At 42.0% G+C, this 19,806-nt stretch overlaps 1 protein-coding gene across 1 annotated transcript in view; it reads left to right on the top strand.

Annotated features, from left to right (window-relative positions):
• PKHD1 (PKHD1 ciliary IPT domain containing fibrocystin/polyductin) overlaps positions 1-19,806 on the top strand; it is a 235,758-nt gene that overhangs the window by 116,318 nt on the left and 99,634 nt on the right. The window contains exons 44-48 of the mRNA XM_066545943.1: positions 808-942; positions 4,098-4,233; positions 5,456-5,702; positions 14,757-14,934; positions 15,575-15,770. Coding sequence (XP_066402040.1) covers positions 808-942; positions 4,098-4,233; positions 5,456-5,702; positions 14,757-14,934; positions 15,575-15,770 — 892 coding nt within the window. The remainder of the gene's footprint in view (positions 1-807; positions 943-4,097; positions 4,234-5,455; positions 5,703-14,756; positions 14,935-15,574; positions 15,771-19,806) is intronic.

Raw genomic sequence — 19,806 nt, 5'->3', positions numbered from 1 at the left:
GCCATGGACAGGGACACCTTCCATTAGATCATGTTGCCAAATAAAACATTCTCCAAGTATATCTGAGCTGTTCATGAAGATTGCAATAGGTAGATATATTACCTTTATAGAACTGATGGTTTCCATGGGATTATTTTTTATTCTTCTTATAATTTTGCACTTTTTATTTATTTGTATTTGTCTAGCTTTGTTCTCCAGCTAATATGATTCACTATTAATTAATCTGATTTTCAAAAGACACACCACCCTTTATTATGTCATATTTTTTCCCATACTCACAGTTTGGAGCCTGTGATCCTGTTAATTCCTGCCTGATGACCTGAACAGTTTGTATGTGTTTCTCTGTAAGGTTTTATAGCCTCACCCATCTCTGTGACTCTTCCTCTGAAGGTGTCCAATTTTTCAGTGTGATTTTTCAGGCTGATGTGTTCCCTCTCTGGAAAGGCTATTTGTATGAAAAGAAGTAAAAAGGTGATTTGCAGTTTTGTTGTTGTTCTAGGTTTGTTTTCTCTGCATAACTTGTAATTTCTTTGTATGTGGCTGCCCTAGAATACACAAATAACTAAGTTTATTCTGCTTTTTTCCATGGGCTCCCTTTAGAAACAATCCTCTTTCTTTTAGGTGCCCCATTCCAGAAGTGTTCAAGGCTGGGCTGAATGGGGCTTGGAGCAACCTGGGATAGTGGAAGGTGTCAGTGCCCATGGCATGGGTTGGAATGAAATTGTCTTTAAGGCTTCTTCTAACCTAAACCATTATATTATTTGATGATGATATCTATTTTTATTATTTTATTTTCCTTTCATGTAGATTTTCAGTAGCAGGAACCTTGAACTCCAGCATTTATGGATTTCTGCTTGCAAAGATTTTGGCATTGACATTGTGGAAAGCCTGGGAAACACCTCTGTGTCTGATAGTGTTTTAAATGGACACCTTGGGCAAAAGGTAAGAACTGCAAGAAATTTCAATGTCTCTTTAAGTCTCACAGCAACGTTTCAATAGGGATTTGCAGAAATTAGAAAGGAACCTAGAGAACAGCACCTGCTCCATGGCAGATTGGGAAAAACTTGGATTTTAAACAGGTTATAAGGGAATGCCTTCAAGTTACACCAGTAAAGGTTTAGACTGGATTTTGGGGAAAATATCTTTGCTGAAAGGCTTTCAAATGTTGGGACAGACAGCCTAGGGCAGTAGTGGAATTACTTGGAGTGTTTTAAAAACCATGTAAATGCTGGCACTTTGGGACACTGTTTAGTGTTGGCCTTGGCAGTGTTGGGTTGATGGTTGGGCTCCATGGTCTTAGAGGGCTTTTCCAACCAAAACAGTTCTACAGGTTTTTGGGTTTTTTTTTTTCAAACATCTTTTCTTTACAGCATGGAAGTTTTTGAGATTTTTTTTAAGCATATTTGAAACAAGGACTCTGATTTTTCTGTTTTCATTAGAAACTACTATAAAATTTCACACTATAAAGCATAATCCTATATATTCTTTCTTAAAAAAAATTCAAAAAGTGAAAGCAAACACAAAAAGCTGAAGGGTCTTTCTTAAAAAAATTCAAAAAGTGAAAACAAACACAAAAAGCTGAAGGGTCTTAGCAAGACAAGTGCAAATCTTTTCCTACTCATATTTTTTTCCAGTATTGATATGGTCTAAGAAAAATCTTGGAATTTCACCAAACCTGACTTTTTGAGAGGCATCATAATTTTTCTTTAATCAAGCTTTTCTAACACAAATGCCTGTACACCTTTTGCATTTAGCACCATTTAACTATGCACAAGTGGATTTAGTTTAGTGATTTGAGAATACTGAGGGGGAACACCAGCTCTGGTTTCCTCTGCTCTCTCTCTCTCAGCATCATTGGTCCACCTGGAACACAGAGTGTTACTTTTTACTTGAGAATGAAAAATACTGACAAAATGTAATTTTATTTATGCAGTAAATACGTTCTTCTTCCACTATTTCTTTAGGCAGCTGGACGAAGTCCTTTGGGTGCTACCAGGTTGTTAACAGATTAATAACATGGATAACAATGGAATTTTAGTTACAACTGGCCGCAGATGCTTGTTCATGATTTTGAGGTCTTTTTTTTTCCCCTGCTCAATTTTCTATTGTTGTTCATTAAATTAATTTTCTTTCTGACTGGCAGAAAAAAAAAAGTATTTTAAATGAGTTTTCTTTAGAAGCTCACAGAAAGGAACCTCCTTAGCAGGTCTATTTTAAGTAGATGGTTCAGATAAAATTCTGGCTTCACTGTCCAGCCTTGTAGTGTCCCAGGGATGTCCCAGTGAATTTCTCTGACACCAAGGGGTGGATGTCTTTGTTTTTGCTTTGCAGGATCCATGGGAAGACTCCAGTGTTGTTCTTGCTGAGAGATTTAGAGGTGCTCACGCTGTGCCTTGTTTCTTGCAGTACCTCAAGGGGGGGATTATCTTTGATTATCTCATGATAAGAGCCTCCTTGTCATAATTTACATCTTAATGTATGTAATTCTCCCTTTAATAATGACGTCTCTTTACTATCAATTAAAACTTTATGACATTAATTTAATGGGAACCTTGGATATTCCTCTCTGTTAGCCCTTCCTCTTTTTGGAAAAAAGTGTTTTTAAAACAAAGTTGATTTCTGGAAATATCAGGGCATTGAAAAGTTGGGGCTTTGACCCATTGAAACATTAGTGACAGGGCTAAATCCAGGATTGGCAAAAGCCAAGTGAAAGATTTTTTTTAACTTCCAAGAAATTCAGAAACCCTCCTCCATATTCCCATTAAGCAGCTCTGTCTTTGTGGGACCATTTAAGTAGAAGCATTTCATCCTGGAAAATCAAGAGTTCTGAGACACACAAGGGAGAATTATTGTCTCACACTGGTCTATTTGCTATTTGTTTAAATAAAATAATTAATTTAAAAATATAGAAAATTGGGTGGGATGGAAGAACCAGTAATGTAAGAAAAAAGCCAATAGAGACTTTCTGAGCAATTTGTTACCAGAAACAAGGGATTTCTGCTTAGCAGTGACTTGGAATAGGAGGGCCCAAGGACCAGGACTGTCAATCCTGATGTTTTGGCTTCAGAATAAAACAGCTGATGGAAGTACTGTGTCTCACAAAGATTAAAGATAGCACCTTCTCTTTGAAGTAATAATCTGCTTATAAGAGTCCATTACATTCTTTCTTTTCGATTGCAGGTGTTTTCACATAGGGTGGATTTTTTGATTGATTCTTTACTATGGCTTCTGAGATATATTCTACAAGTATTCACTGGCCTCAGAAACAGGATCACAGACTCCTGCCAGCCCTTCTTCCTCCAGGCTGCTCACTAACTCTAAGTATATCTTTATTTCCAGCCTGTTTCCAAGACAGTTGGGCAGAGGGTTGTACACTTTCACTCTGCTGTGGACTACAATCACCCCAAAATCCAGTTTGTTGATTGTGTTTTTCATCTCCTGTGGCTTTTGTTCTTCCTTTCTGTCTTTTTAAGTTCTAATAGACCCTGAAGTCCTCTAGAGCTTTTCAGAGAGCCTGGCTTAAGTGTGTCCCCATGCCAAATCACACAAAATCCCTTTGAATTTCAGTGCTCAGATTTTTCTTAGAACAGAAATAAGAATGGTCATCTTTGCAGAGTAGGAAAAATTCCCACTTGCTGGACAGAAAAGGCAAAGTGAAATGGGGATGTAAAAATCCACTCATTGTGGCTTTTAGGTGGATTCTTTCTTCCTAGGGAATGTCCAATCATAACTACTACGCCACAACTCAAACAAAGGGCAACAAGCTGCCCTTAAAAGCGATGCCATCACCTGCTTTGAGTGGGGAATTAGATGGGTGTTGTCAGAATTTGCCAAACAATGGCTTACATCTGTCCTTTAAACTCCACAATTATGGGCAGTCACACTCTTGCATTCCCGGCTGCTGCATCCTGGATGCTCCATTTCTGGAAATGTTCATGGCCAGGTTAGACAGGACTTGAAGCAACCTGGTCTTTTGGAAGATGTCCCTGCCATGGCAGGGGATTAGAATGAGGTGACCTTTATGGTCCTTTGCGACCCAAACCATTCTAGGACTCCATGATTCACATGGTGATGTTTCCTTCATTTCTTCACTTCAGGATAGGACCTGTATGTCTGCAGGACTAAGGACTCCCAAAAGATACCAGCTCCTCATCTCCCACACAGCTTTCAGGAACTTTGATGTGAACACTTGCACAGCGATCAGGACTTGTTCTGGCTGTTACCAAGGGCAGGGTGAGTCTGATTTATATTTATTTCCCAGAATTCCCAAATCCCTAGCTTCCCCCTGCCATTACAAGTTCATAATTTCCACAGCTGACCATTGATAATTCCTCTGCACAGGCTGAGATTTTAGGTTCTCCCCAGTCTTTCTGGATATGGCTTCACCACTCAGTTGAAGCCACATATTGCATTTATTTTAAGACAAATGTGGCCTGATTTTTGCCCTGATACAGTTTTCTCAGTGGAAATGGGTTTTATACTCTGCCTTGTTTCTGCATCTTTATTTTGAGAGGTAAAATTTCAAGAGTGATGATTTCTTTAAAAGCTGTGACACCACCTCACAGAATTCCACCAAACTGCTTACCGGCCTAAACCTGAGGTGAATTTGCCTAAGATAATGTGTAAACTAAGCATCCTTCTGAGCTTTGAAGAGGTACTCAAAGGCTCTTTGAAGAATGTTCCAACTGCAATTGCCTTTTATATTGTAATAAAATGTATTTATATATAGATGAAGACTGTCCTACAATAACATAGAAGAGGATTTCAGGAGATGAGATCAAAGGACAGGAGGAATAGTCAAATTTGGCTTAGTCAGGCTAAAACTGGTTTTAGGACAGTCAAATAGTAACCCATGTGTTGTAGGGCACTCCTGCCAAAGCTGACTTGTTACAGTCCATGGGGCAATGGTTTTCTGACATTTCTGTAAATATTAATGTGCTCATAAACTCTAGCCTGCATGAATATTCATCTTTTTTGTAGCTATCTATGTTTCAGTAGTGAAAAAATCCTCCAGACTCACTTTTCAGGCTAGGCTTTATTCTGCCAGGTGCTGCACATATGCAGAAGAGTCAAGTGCATTTACACCATGTACTCACCTCTAAAAAAAAGGCAGACAGAATCTATAAGTGTCACTTTAATTTTGGCTGTGGGGCCTCTGAATAAATGTTTGAAGTCACTGAGGAGATGCTGGTAGGGCCAGGAGCAGCACCTGGATCAGGCATGTCTGAACCAGTCGCAGCCGGGTACTGGCAGGTTTGGTCTGGTACAGCAATAGCTATTCCTACAGCCATCTCCATTTATTTTCCTGGATCTCCTCATTTTTGTTGACCCATCAGACATTTTTCCAAAGGCAAGGTGGAATGAAGTTGGTCTCTTTTCCTCCAGAGAGTTGTCTTCAGGCCCATTACATGAGGTGACCATTTTGTTTTTTTGACGTGCTTCTTGTCACCCGCAGGTGGGTTTACAGTGACAGCTGAACATCTGAAATTCACCAATTCCCCTTTCCAAGTGTCCTTCCCCTTTCCTCACGCTGCCATCCTTGAGGACCTTGATGGCTCCACCACGGGACAGAAGGGAAGTCACATCCTGCCTTCCACAGATATCCTGGCAGCATCTTGCACAGCCAGTGCCAACTTCAGCCAAGCTTCTGGTGGCAGCATCTGTGACAGTGACCTTGTTTTCCACCGTATGGATCTTCATTTGTAAGTAATTGTTCCACCTCCCAAAATACAGTGTGGGTTTTGCTTCTGTGTGTTATTCTGATATTGCTGCTGGTCTGAGCTCAGTGCCAGGACTGCTGCCTCTCTGCTTGGTCCTAAACTAGGTCTAAAGCCTGGGCAGTGGCATCTCTTAATCTGCTGTGCTGTCTCCCATGGCCTGTCACTCCATGGCTATCACTGTCATATTTTCTGGAAAAATCCCCTTGCCCAGGATTCTTCTCCTGTGAAGCTGAGAAACCTCAGAAAAAAAGGAAAACAATATCATCCCACTTGCTTCTCCTGTGTTTTGCTGCTTTGGAATGTGGTTGGAGATTGTTTATCCAACATGTGAATTGTTTTTACTTAATGACCAATCACGGTCCAGCTGTGTTGGGACTCTGGAGAGAGTCACAGGTTTTTAATTATTATCTTATTAAACCTTCTGTCTGTATCCTTTCTCTCTTCTTTAGTATAGTTTAGTATAGTATTCTTTAATATAATATAGTAACATAAAATAATAAATTAGCCTTCTAAGAACATGGAGTCAGATTCCTCATTTCCTTCCTGCCACGGGGACCCCAGAAAATACCACACAATGCATGGCAGAAGGACAAGGATCTCCTGGAGATGCTGTGTCAGATCTGGCATTCACACTGAAGTATTTGATAGCTTGGGAAATTAAAAAGAGCTCTAATAATAATCCAGTCCTGGGGTATAGCCAGGTTGTTCCCATCAGCCTTGGTGGCTGTACAGCTCCCAGTTCTGTCCCAGTTCACTTGTCTCCCCAAGCTGGAATTTCCCCTGCCATTTACCAGCTGGCAGCTGACAGTATCCAGTGGGGGAATGCTGTTCAGCCAAGAACTGCCAACACTTTTATCACCCAGGAAGGACACTTCCAAATTTCTGACATAATAAAAAGGGTGAAAATGATTTTTAGAGATCTAAACATCACTCCTGCTTTTCTTCCATGATCATCTTCCCTTCCCAGTCCCCTGCTCAGTATTTCACTCTCCTTTTGAAGTAAAAATCTGAACAATTATCCATATTTTGCTGTCTCAGGTTAGTAGTACACAGGCAGAAATCCTGAAGTGCTCTGTCAGAGGGCTGTTAATTATTCATGTCTAGCTCATAATTAATGTTTGAGAAGTAGAAGGGAGAAAACCCCAACCCCTTCCCAAACAGGAAAAAAACTAATCAGCTTTTCCATTGAAGGAGAAAACTGTGAGACTTTGAGTTACCTGGAGGCTTTGCATGTGGTTACTGTATCTCGTAATGAAAGCAAAAGTCTGCAAAAATTTAAGAGCTTGCAGTCATTCATATGTAACTAAAAGAATCCTGGGTAGAAGGCAAAATAAAACTGTGCTTGGTATTTTTCCTAAGCAGTTAACCTTGAGGTCTTGGGGAAATTAATTCCCTTTCTAGTCTCTGTTTACCTTGATGAAATGAACTGCAAGATCTTTGGGCTGATGCTGTGTGGGTGGATGGAGCTTCTCCAAATGTTGCCTGTAGAGTGATTTGGGTCCTTTTGGGTACTGCCACAATGTAATTGTTAATGATTCATGGCAGTTCATGTATTTAATACATCTTGTTCCTCCTGTTATCAAAAGGTGGGTAAAGAACAAGCACAAGCAGTTTATCCGCACCATTGCTGTTAACTCTGGAAGACTTTACCAAACCTAAATGACCAGACCTAAACTGCATGAGAATTTCCCTGGAAGTGCTCAAGACTGGGTTAGACAGGGATTGGTGCAACCTGGTCTAGTAGAAGGTGTCTCTCCCCATGGCAGGGGGTGGGAACTAAATGAGCTTTAAGGTCCCTTTCAATCTAAATAGTTTCAGGATTTGATGATTAGCCATATCAATGACTTCTCAATTAAGGTTTTATTTAAAGCAATATATATTCAGCTTCTTTATTATTCATCGGCATGAGCTGGGAGTCAATTTATGTAAAAGATCCTTGGCAGTCTGAGAAGAAGAAGCCAGCTGTTAGCCTGGCCTCCTGTGTACTCAGCAGAGTAACCCCAGGGACCGTGAGCATCCTCTCTGTGCTGCTTCCAGATCCTCTCTCCTCAGCAGCTCCCAGCAGCCAAATCACTGTCATGTGAAGTTGAAATACTGTCAGAACCAGTCAAATGAGGGTGGTGAGTCAGGGAGGCTTTGTTCAGATAGATAGAGCTCCAAAAGGAACCTGGGAGAGGACCAGGATGGGGAATAAAAGAAGCTGGAGGGGATGAAGAGTAAAAGTCAATAAAATATCTACACCATGACCAGAGGATGAGGGGTTGGGAGGTGGAGAATGGATGAATTTTATCCAGATGTGTTTGGGGAGTGTTTGCAATAAAAAAGGAATAGTTTAGGATTAATACAGCAAAACATGACTAGGAGCAATTGGCAGAGGTTGAGTAAAGAGAATAAAGATAGGTGAGTGACAGGAAAAAAATTCTTAACAAGTTCCTCTTGGATCCATCTCACCTCAATGAAAAGACAAAAGCACTGTTGCTTGGCTCTCTTTAGTTTCTGACAAGAAAAGAGTTAAAAATCTCTCTGGAAGAAATCTTTCTATTATCCTCTACCAGGCTATGGAATATGAGACCTGTCAGGTCTGCTGCATGAATTTTCTGTGCTCCTCAAAAAAAAAAGCATGAGACGCTTGAGATAGTGGGTTTTTTCACTTATCCTGGATTTCAGGAATGGTATTCTGGCTCCAAAAATTTTGAAGGTTGAGGCAAATAATGGATTTTAAGAGGGGAGACCTAGTATGGCACCCTCTATCTCAGCAACCTCAGGATCATACCCTGACCCTGAGAGCAACTGGCAAGGATTGGACATGGCCATATTTTTAACCATTTCAGTCTCTAAAAAATCAGGGATGTTGCATCAGCACTAATCTTTAGGGAAAATCCCCTGCTTGGGAGCTGTCAGGGATAGGGCTGTTTGGTGCCAGCTAAAAGAATGTCTGGAACAATTTCAATTATTTATGATACAATGTGGGCAATTGACTGTTTATCTTTGTGCTGTTTAATTTACCAGGATGCATGTGCTGTATTGACACTTTTCCCCAAAATAATCTGCGTGTTTGGGAGAAAATGAGTGTTTTGTTAGAGAAAAACTATGGAAGCTCTTTTCTGAAAAGGAGAACTACTATCTTGAACATTTTGTGACTCTCTGTCCTGAACTACTTCACTCAACAACTTCCAGGGAAATGGGGATCCATTTCCAAGCTAACGCTGCTGTAACAAAACCCTTCTTCACAAAGTCCAGTTGAAAGTTAAGCTAATGTGTCACGTAAGCACACTTTAAAGAGGGGTTTTATGTCTTTTAAAAATGTAATTGGAGCTTATAAAAGTCTTTATAAATTTATATGTGAGAAAGTTATTGAGTAGTCTGAAGCACAGCTTATGCTATGGCACAGCACAGCATGGCTGCAGGCTAGAAACGGCTGCTCCAAATGCCACCGCTACCCATATTATCATGAAACTATGAATCTCTATTAATATTAAAACAAATTTTCATTAAAAAATTGTCATAACATGATTAAGTGACTTTCAAAGTTTCTTCACATTATGCATAATTTTTACAAGAGGAGAGCATTAGAATAATCTGCAGCCTGGCAGCCCCTTGCGGCGAAGGGTACTCCAAACACGCGGTGGCTGCGCCTGCCAAAAGGGAGTTTCCCTCTTGGTCCCTCTAATTTGCTTTCCTTTTCTCTCTGGGGAAGCAGTAGATTTTGCTTTGCTTTACTTGGACTTGCTCAGCACCAGTCTTATAGTTCAAGCCTTTTATTGTCTCCCTCTTCTGCTGCAGAGCAAGAGATTACCTTTTTAGGTTTCATTCCTAAATCAGCTCTAACATCCTCTCTGTGTGATGCACTTCTGCTGCAAACCCAGCCACTGCTGATGGGTTGGTGTCCCCCTACCTCCGTGTCTTTGAATTGTGAAGAAATTTCAGGTGGTTACTCTAGTTTTGCTTTTCCTTTGATATTTACTCTCTGTGTTGCCTTCAGCTGAACACCCCCCTGCTGTGAAACACCCTGACAACCACAATTCTTCTCTAAATGTCCTCAGTCACTCTCTGGCCATGTGTCCCCGCCACTCAGGGAGCAGCTTACATGGTCACTTGTCACCATAACCCATCCTCTGAGGCTCCTGTGATGTAACATGGAAGGCAAATATTAAATTATTGACTGCTCAGTTACCAACTCCTCAGCTCAGCTTTAGAGAATCAGCTTTTACTCTGCTGCATTTCTGGCATTTCAGACACCCCACCAAGAGAAATTTGTTTCCCAGTGGATGACACCTTTCCATTCACCCTGCAGTCAGGGGTATGGGCAGCAAAGACAGATCCTGCACAGTGTTATGAGTATGAAAGACAAGATGTTTCTTCAAGCCTTCCCCCTCAGCTTGACCATCATCTGAGGTATTTCTAAGTGCAGGGAGATAAATTTAACATTGAGGCAACATTTGCTGGCCCTAAGCTTTCTTTCCTGGCAAGGAGAAATCTGACAAGTCTGTTGTATGCTTCTTATGGCCTGGATAGATCAGAGCCAGGTGCATCAGCTGGGGCTCCCTGTAATAACCAACATATTGATCCTAAAATCACAGAATAGTTTGGGTTAGAAGGGACCTTAAAGATAATTTCATTCCACCCTCTGCCATGGGCAGGGACACCTTCCACTACCCCAGGTTGTTCCAAGCCCCATCCAACCTGGCATTGGACACTTCCAGGGACTCTTCAGAGCTCTGCCTGATGTGGTAAAAGAAGAGTGAACAAGCAGTCCTCCTCTGGTGTTTGCCATGCTCACACTGCAGACATTTGAACTGTTTGTTTACCAACCACTTTCCAGCTCAGGATTTCTGTCTGATTTTCATTTTCCTGAAAATATCAGCTTGTAAACTTAGGATCTGGGGAAATGTTTTAAGAACATGGGGGATTTTGGAAGGCAGAGGTAGCAAACTGAAATTCTACTCTGAAGGAATCCATCTTGTCAGTCACAACCCTTTCTATTCCTGGGAAACCATCTCAATTCTTCTTTTACTTACAATTCAGCCCATGATGGTGACTGAAGATCAGGGTCAAAGATCTGGTAATTTCCTAAAAGACTCATGCATGAAAAAAATCACTGCTACTAAGGATTCATAATAAAAGACAGATTTGAATAATGAGCTTGGTATCTCAACAAAGATACACACATTTACTGAAAACAGCTGAAAATTCTTAGTTCTTGGCAATTAAAATAAAGTGAACTGGTCTGGGGCCCAAGATTAAACCTGTAAAGGGTTTGATATGGTTATAATTTTGAATTAGCCTCCCTTTGGCCAACAATAAACATGGACTCTTGATATAAACATTTGGTGTCCCATTTGAAGTTCAATGCTAAATTGTTTCCTGTTTTTGAAGAGGGATAATCATAATGGATTATTACACAAACAGAAAGCATTTAGAGCTAAACAGAGTGCCTGCCTTCATACACACAGATATGGACCCTTAGGATAAATAAGTTAATGGTAAACATAAACAGGAGAGTTAATATTTGTTCTACTCCATGTTGTTGATTGGCTTAACAAATCCTTTGTGGCCCATATCTGTCGAGCAGTTCTGCACAATGCATTTGAGCTAAATTATATAACAGTTTATACAGTCACAATTGGTGAATTGTGGCTCAGACTGTAAAGCCCTATCCTGTAATCCTGCCATATTTCTAAAGCAAATTGCTCCTTAATTGAAACCTGCTTCAATATAAAAAATACAGTCTTCACAATGAGTCATCCTTTTTTCCCCCCTTACAGTTTGCAAAGGCTTCCAGCAGTTTAAAGGGAGGGTTAATTTTGCATTAAGACCATTGCCTCCTAGTTTCTTTCAAATAAAGCCAGGAGAAGTTCAGGGGAAGGCTCTCCTCTGATAATGAAGCTCTCTACGTTAATGATGCGTGCAGGCTCCCTCGGATCCTCTGAATTAGAAGTACTTGTGTGTGCCAGTGCTCTTCTACTTCATCAGCATTAAAGAGAGGTAGATTGGTGGCTATTTAGGGCACAGTGAAATCACTGGCTATTTAGGGCAAATGGAAATGGTGCTAATTGTGGCTGGCAATTCCATTAGTAGAGTACTTCCATTTTGGTGCCTTTTTGGCATGGAGGTGAAAAAACAACACACTGACATCCTTTCAAGGGGGATGTATCAGGCTTATTGTGTCCTTGCACCAGTTAACTTGTACACTGAGCTGAGAAGCTTTCTAGGTTCCCCAAATTTTTGTTTTGGTGGTGGGCAGCCTGTCGGGAGTCGGAAATGAATTTATGGGTGGCAACACCTCAAGCAACTCATGTAAAAGGCAAGGACACAACATTCCAGGTCAAGAAAACCCTAGAGATTCCAGGCCATAAGGTATCTCCTGCTCCTTTTCCTTCCTGGGTCAGGAACATGAGCCAGGTGAGCCCAAGTGGGCAAGAGGCCAAAGGCACCTGGGCTGTCCCAGCACTGGTGTGTCCAGCAGGACCAGGGCAGAGCCTGTCCCCTGTGCTGGCACTGCTGGGGCACCTCCAGCCATGGGGACAGCTCTGGCACCCTCATGACATGAGGGACATTGAGGGGCTGGAGCGTGTCCAGGGAAGGGAACAGAGCTGGGGAAGGGGCTGGAGCACCAGGAGGGGCTGAGGGAGCTGGGAAAGGGGCTCAGCCTGGAGAAAAGGAGGCTCAGGGGGGACCTTGTGGCTCTGCACAACTCCCTGACAGGAGGGGACAGCCATGGGGTATGGGGGTGTTGTCAGGCTTTGCTCCTAGGGAACAAGGCACAGGACAAGAGTACTGGGCCCCAAGATGCACCAGGAGAGGTTTAGATTGAATATTAAAAAGAATTTCCCCATGAAAAAGGAGATCAGGCATTGAAATGGGCTTTGTGGGGCAATGATGCTCATAACTCTCTAAAAACAGAGTTAAGTCTCTATGCCTGGAGGGATTTAAAACACATGTAAATGTGGCATTTTGGGACATGGTTTAGAGGTGGCCTTGGCAGTACTGGGTTAATGGTTGGACTCTATAATCTCAGAGGTCTTTTCAAACTTAAATGATTCTATGACTCTATAACTTGTCTGTTATAAGTAGACACCCAGGAAAATATGTATTTGACTTAACTGTAGCCATCTGGAACTTCACTATACAGTTTAAGATATTTATTTGGGGTCTTCTAAATATTGGTCTCCAACATAAATGGATTCACGGTTAATTCACTAGTTAGTGATTTCATATTCCCATTCACTAGCTATTGGATCTACATGCCTGGTGTGGAATTGCCACCTAACCTTCTAACAGTTCAGACTTGTATCCCAGCAGGATTGTCCCTTCCAAGCTTTCTACTCTATCTTTACTTCTCCTGGAAGTACTGGGGAGAGTCCCTCAGTAAAAGTGATTCAAGCTGTTCTCTTCAGAGCTCTCCAGCGATGAAAATTAAAATAAATAAAGAGTAAAACCATGTGAATTTATGCTGCAGGGAGGATGGGTCTGAGTCTCTGTCACTTGCTGTGACATTGGGCATCTTTGCAACTCCATAAGGCTCCTTCTGATGTGCAAGAGAGTTCTGCCTTATGTGTGGTGTTCTTCTGCTGATAAAATACCTGTACAGGTGCTGATAGCTGTGGCAATAATGTGCTTGTTGTCATTTACTTGCTTAATTAGCAGCCTAATATCCTGGTCCAGTTAATGCCCATAACAGGAGGTTTATTAGTGGTACAAAAGCTGTTTAAGCCTTATAAACTCCTTCCAGTTTCATTGGTCTGCCAATATCTTCTGGTTGAGTGATTCTTTGCTGATTCACACTTCGCTTTGCCACTGCTGTTTCTCAGCTAAATGTTTCTGGGTAACCAGAAAGTGATTTGACAAAGTGACAGACACTAGAATAACAACAACAAAAAAGGGAAAAAAAGAGAAAAAAAAAACCCCAAAAATGGAGCTGATTTTAAAAGAGGAAAGAAAAATACATCTGGGATGACTGCTCTGGTGATTTTGCATCATCTCCAAAGCACTTGGGGAAAATAAAAAACAACAAACCAACCAAAAATTGCAAATACAGGCAAATTGCAGGATGACACAAGTTTTAGCACTGTCTTGGGTTAGTAAGCCATATCCAGTCTGAGAGGTTAGATAATATGCTGAGATGTGTAGTTGTAAGATAATGCTTCAAATATTGAGAAAAATTATTCAAGGGATGCTTAAAAGAAGGGATTTTTTAAGCTTATTGTCAACTCAAATGCCAAAACTGAGAGGAGTCTACTGCAACCTTTAATCTAAAGGGTTTATGACTCCTCATGATATCAGTGCTAATGTTGATCTGCTCAGTAAGGGATTTTTCCCCTGAATAGACTGCTCAGAAATTAGGAGTGCCAAGTTCTAGTGAAAAAGGGGGTTGAGTTCTCATTTGGATGCTCATAAGAACTGCTGTACTAAAAGTTCACCCATTTTGTGAAGGATTTAATCAGTCCTGAGCAGCCCCAGCTGTGACTGCAGGCAGAGAACAGCTCTTGGAATTACACAGGACTTTTATTGAAACTTTTGACCACTTTTGACCAAATGGGAGTGAATAATCACAGAATCACAGAATGGTTTGGGTGGGAAGGGACCCTAAATATCACCTCATTCCAGCCCCCTGCCATGGGCAGGGACACCTTCCACTAGACCAGGTTACTCCAAACCCCACCCAGCCTGGACTGAGGCTAATAAGAAGACTCCACCAAATTTCATGAAGATCCTAAAAGCTGAACCTGAGGCCCTGAGTCTGGCAGAGGGAAAATATTCTGACAATGTACAAGCTGGTACCCTGGCTGTTACATCTGCTCTGCTCTCTTCCTCTTCCTTTACTCCTACATGCTGTGTCTCTCTTTTCCTTCTCCTTTTACAGCAATTGGGGCAAAATATTGTTTCTTATGGCATTTATAAAGAATTACAAAAGTGGAGAAACATTTTAAGAGAGATCCAGCACAGCTGCTGTAATTCAAATAAAAATAGAACTTACAGGTTGCAAAATAACAGAGTTCAATGTAAAAATGTAACTTTTTTTTTCTTTTCCTGCAGAAAAGAGGCTCCAGACATTCCCTATAATTTAACTGTGACTGACAGTAAGAATAAGTCAAACACAGTCAATTATGTCCCTGACACTTTATCAAACCTGTATGGCTGGATGGTTCTTCTCTTGGATAAAGAGACTTACACGTTGACATTTGACAACCCTTTGGTCAGCAAACAGCTCCAGGTAACACGGGAAGGTTTTATAATTTCAAAATGGTATCTGGAAGAGATAACCATGCTTTCATCTCTTTGGATGAACAGAGAGAAATAAAATAGAGTTAAGTGCACAAAGTCTCTCTGTATTTATAGGCTTAGATAAGGTGACTGATAAGCTCTCTCTTATCTCTTAGATAAGATCTCAGTAGTCACCTGGAGCAGGAAGGTCGTGGAATCATGGAATGGTTTGGGTTGGAAAGGACCTTAAAGCTCATCCAGTTCCAACCCCTGCCATAGGCAGGGACACCTTCCACTAGACCAGGTTGCTCTAAGCCCCATCCCACTTGGCCATGGACACTTGATGATTTTGCATATCTCAGGTGAAAGTTCAGTGTGGTGCTTAGGAACTACAGGATTTTTACTGCCTTAAGATGTGTTGAAGCACAGTTTTCAGAAGACATTGATCCTCCTCACCTTTCAAAGGTGATGAGGGGAGTTGATTTTTTCTCTGCATTTACCATCACCTCCTGCTTAGTTTTGCATCTCTTTTCCTGTTTTCAACACATTTTGCCTGTGAGGAGCACCTTCCTCTTTACCCCTTGATGCTGCACTCCATGGAGCTCTAATCACAGACTCAGACATGTTTCCTTTGGTTCCCTCCTCTCCAGTATTCAGTGACATTTAGCAACTTCAAGGCTGGGAATTACCTGCTGGTGGAACACAAGGATCTTCCTGCCCATCTTGAGGCTGTGGTGTCCTGTGGGACAAGGAGGGGACAACCACTCCAGCTGGTACCTTCCTATGGCCACCACAGGAGCTGTGATTGGCATCTTGACAGCAAGCTGGGGAAGTTCACCTATCTGGGTAAGTGCAGTGTGGGGGTTGCAATCTACATTTGTGATCAGGAATGGTGACAGAGCTGATGTCTCGTTAATTTAAACCCCGAATCTACTCAAGACCAGCTTTCAATGGCCTTTCAATAAGTGAGAGGTCCTTCAAAATGCTGATGAAATAGGTAAGTGCACATCGGGTCCATCCCTGATCTATCTGGTGCCTGACCTAACAACAAAAGGAATGTCCCATAAATAGAGGGTGATGTGACATCAGTTGTATTTGAGTTGGCTTTTTTTTTGAGTTATAAAGGGATTAAATTCCACCAATGACCTCTGCTGTCAGCTGGTCCTACCTCACAGGTATCATTAATAAAACATGGTCATCTTGATAGGCTGAGCCCACTGAAGGCAATAAGATTGCTGGGAGAGAATTTTTTCTAGGGCTGGAAACTTCCAAAGACATCTTAAACCTTTGTGACTTTGTACATGAGATCATGGAATGTGGTGGAATTTTTTTTATTTTAAGAAATGGACATTTTCCATAATTTCCATTCTCAAGTAAATACTTTTATAAATATCTAAGCTCTATATGTCAAAGGCAAGGTAATGATTGTTCCTTTATTAATAGCAGCAGAACTAGAAATCACAAATATATTTTGGTGTCTTTGCAAAGGTTAGCTTCTCCTTCATGACTCATACCAGGAAAGTAAAGATGATGATTTTCATGATAAAAATTATTTTTCTCTTCTGTTCCATTAAATGTAATGAAATTCCCTTGATTTTTCACTACTGAGATGGCATGCAAATGGCTTTCTCATGTAGGATACCTTTAGAACAATCATTGTGACAGTGGAGAGGAAAACAAGCCTGGAATTGGGGCAGGCAATCCACTGAGCTTGGTCTGGCAACAGTGAAAATCAACCAGTGTGGAAAATCACTTTTGTGGAGAACTGAGGAAGCCCAAAACTTAACCTCAGTCTGAGGATCACACTTTCTATGTTCACCTCTGGTCCTTAAGCAACTGCCACAGCAAAGCTTGAGTTTAACATTTTAGCTCTAAAAATGGGCTGGATGTACCCAGGCTTCAAATGATAAAAGATCCCTGTGCTTGCTAAATCCCAAACTGTACTGGTGCACTGGTCACCACCTGGGAGTCTGCCTGCTCTAGGCCAAAGCTGTGCCAGGAATTTGGCCAGCATTATAACCACATAGATTATTGGGGTCCTGGTCTTAGGTCTGTGTCCTGGCTCTATTTAAATACAGTTCAAGTGTAGATTGGCTACTGTAAATTAAGCTGTTGTGTCTAAGCCTTACCAGGGATCAAGTCAAGTATTTACTGGAAGAAGAAAAAAGTTTTATTATTTCTGTTTACTTACAGTGTAAATTTGTTCCTTCAAATATAAAAGGTGACTGCATTTCAGTTTGCATATCCTGATTTGCACTGTCAGAGCAGCATAGGAAAGCTGAGAGGATGGCATCTGTAGCTTGGCCTCTGCTGTTGAAAACAGAGGAGATGGGAAGACTGGGACAAAAGTGGTCTGGCTGGCATATGCCACTCTTGCATCACAGACGCTTTCTTGTCCTCTTGCCTTACTTTCATCTTGATTTTTATTACACAAAGAGCTTGTTATGGTTCCTCATTTTAATAGAGAGAGAAACAATAATCCAAAATACACGAGGGGAAATTTATGAAAATACCTAACATGTATAATTCATGCTGTGAACATTTTCTGTGAGGACTTTTATAGGAGTGAGATCAATAATTCAGTGTTGGGTACCTAATATCTATGCTGTGGGTGTAGGGTAAAAGTTTGAAACAAAGCAGATCCCTCGCCCTGGTGTGAGATTTCTCTCCATCTCTCTGCTGTGCAGGCTGAGAGGGTGAGGATAATTAGCCAGCAGAGCAGATTCAGGGCATGTGGTGGACTTTCCATCACTCAGGGTCCTTAGAAAATGCTTGGCTGTCTTTTCAGGGAAATATGCTCCAGCTCTGCGAGAAGCTATTAGAAACCTCATGAGGCGAGACTCATGCTCCATAGGAGGTCAGAGAAAGCTGCCACAATGGTCCCTTCTGGCCTTAAAACCCCAACAGTCCACCTACCCACCCACCCAGAGAGGACAAGGCTGGAAGGTCTGGCCTTCCTGCCATCTTCCTGCCTAAATCTGCAAGTTGGCTCTTTCAGAATTTTTTTCTTTTCTAATATTTTATTTACATTTAACTATATGAAATAATTAGCCAACTAATTAATCCCGTTTACAAGCTTTGTCGGATTCTTCAGCTGTCAGTCATGCCCAAGCCCGGGGCCGGCGTTGAGCCTCAGCTCCCTCCTTCATCAGACTTGGTCTCCATGGCTACAGGCTGCATCTGCTGACACCCCACTCTCTATTTACTGCTTAATTAAGAATTTCACGCTCAGCCCTTATCTGCTGCTAAGAACAAGAACACACTGTTAAGAAACTCCAAATTTAGGCTGCTGCACAAGGAAAGCCTTTCTTGTTGTCCTGACTGCGTGGAGCCTCTTTAACTACCCTCTTGGCAACTGCGCTGCCACCCTTCAATCAAAAATCATTAAATGGGGCAGAGATAATGAGCATGTAGCATATCAAAAGGAGGATGTTTGCTCGGGCTAAGGAGGAAAAGCTGTAAGGGCCCATAAGCAGCCACCACTTCAAAGGGAGAAGGGGCTGATAAAGAGTCATTTGTTCCTGTTTGACTTATGTAAAAGGTCTGGTATGTCGCAGCCCCGTCTAGCAGACGCGGTTCCCCCCTCTGCAGGCTCGTGTGTCAGCGCTCGGGCAGCTGGGCGCAAACAGCATCAGCCCGAGCATAAAATCACTTTACTCCATGGCCACAATGGGCACTTGTAGGGGGTGGCAGGGGGACAATGGCAAGACAATTATTGCAGCTGCTCGGGAGGGCCATAATTCTTCCTGCCCAAAGTCGGCGGGCGAATTAGTCATCCTCCGACTTTTGGAAGCGCTTCGGTGGGGTTTCGACAGCTGCTGGTGTACCACCTCTTTGCAATAATTGTACATTCTGGCCGGGGTCAACTCACTTTTGACCCTCTGCTTTTGTGCCCCTCAGAAAGCCTTTTAGGGCAAACTGTGGTGAAGTGGCAGGGGTGCATTACATCCGAAAATTAACGCCGGTAAATGCGGATCAGATGCCAGCTCATTAATGGGCAGGCTCCTGGATTCACACAGCCCTTTTACTCGGGCCTGCATGGGGGAGAAAATGGGGAGAAGGGGAAGGAAAACGCCGTGACTGAGAAGATATTGTTATTCAAACGAAGCAGGCAGCCGAATGAAGCCACCCTGGCCAGAAGTCTGCTTTGGGCTCAGGCTTTCCCCATCCCCTCTTCAGTCCCGCCTGGCATCATGCAAGTGTTTGTTTATCTTTGGGAGAAGAAAAAAAAAAGGGTCTGTCTAGCACAAAAGGCAAGAAAATAGACCTTATGGAGGGGATTAAAGGAGTTAAGTTGCACTGATGTGTGGAGTCTTGTAAATTAGGCTTGGAGGAGAATACAGGGGGTGCTGAATGGGGAGAAATAATTGTAATGGAAAATGTTTCTGTTGTATGGGCAATGATCCTATTAACAAAGATAGTCACTGCTACCTACATACATGAAACTGTTAACCAGCTTCCAAGCCACTTTAAAAATCCCCTTTTCAAACCATTTTAAAGGAATCTGCATTGAAGGACAGGTAACCCCATGTCCCTTCTGGGTTCTGGGTGAAGGGGAGGCTTAGGGAGCTTGAAGCATCCCATGCCAGTCATTTCTACATCACCAGCTTTGCTTTGACATGGTTCATAGCACCACCCTGATTTTCTCTGGGGCACCCTATGTGCTAAGAGAAGTGATCCTCAAAGGTCACTGTGGGCCTGCAATTGTGATGTGACTGTGAAACACTCATGGGCTGTGGCTCAACCACATTTCAGGGGAGTGAAACATATGACCAGGCTGAAGCAAAAAAAACCCCAAAACAACACTTATTATAGCAAGAGTGGTGGAAAGAAACATCCCACGTGGACATCTGGGATATTTTTTAGGAGAAATAGCCTTTGT

The sequence above is a fragment of the Molothrus aeneus genome, chromosome 3 (genome assembly GCF_037042795.1).
Source record: "Molothrus aeneus isolate 106 chromosome 3, BPBGC_Maene_1.0, whole genome shotgun sequence".
NCBI lineage: Eukaryota > Metazoa > Chordata > Aves > Passeriformes > Icteridae > Molothrus > Molothrus aeneus.
This window is presented reverse-complemented; position numbering and strand designations above follow the sequence as displayed.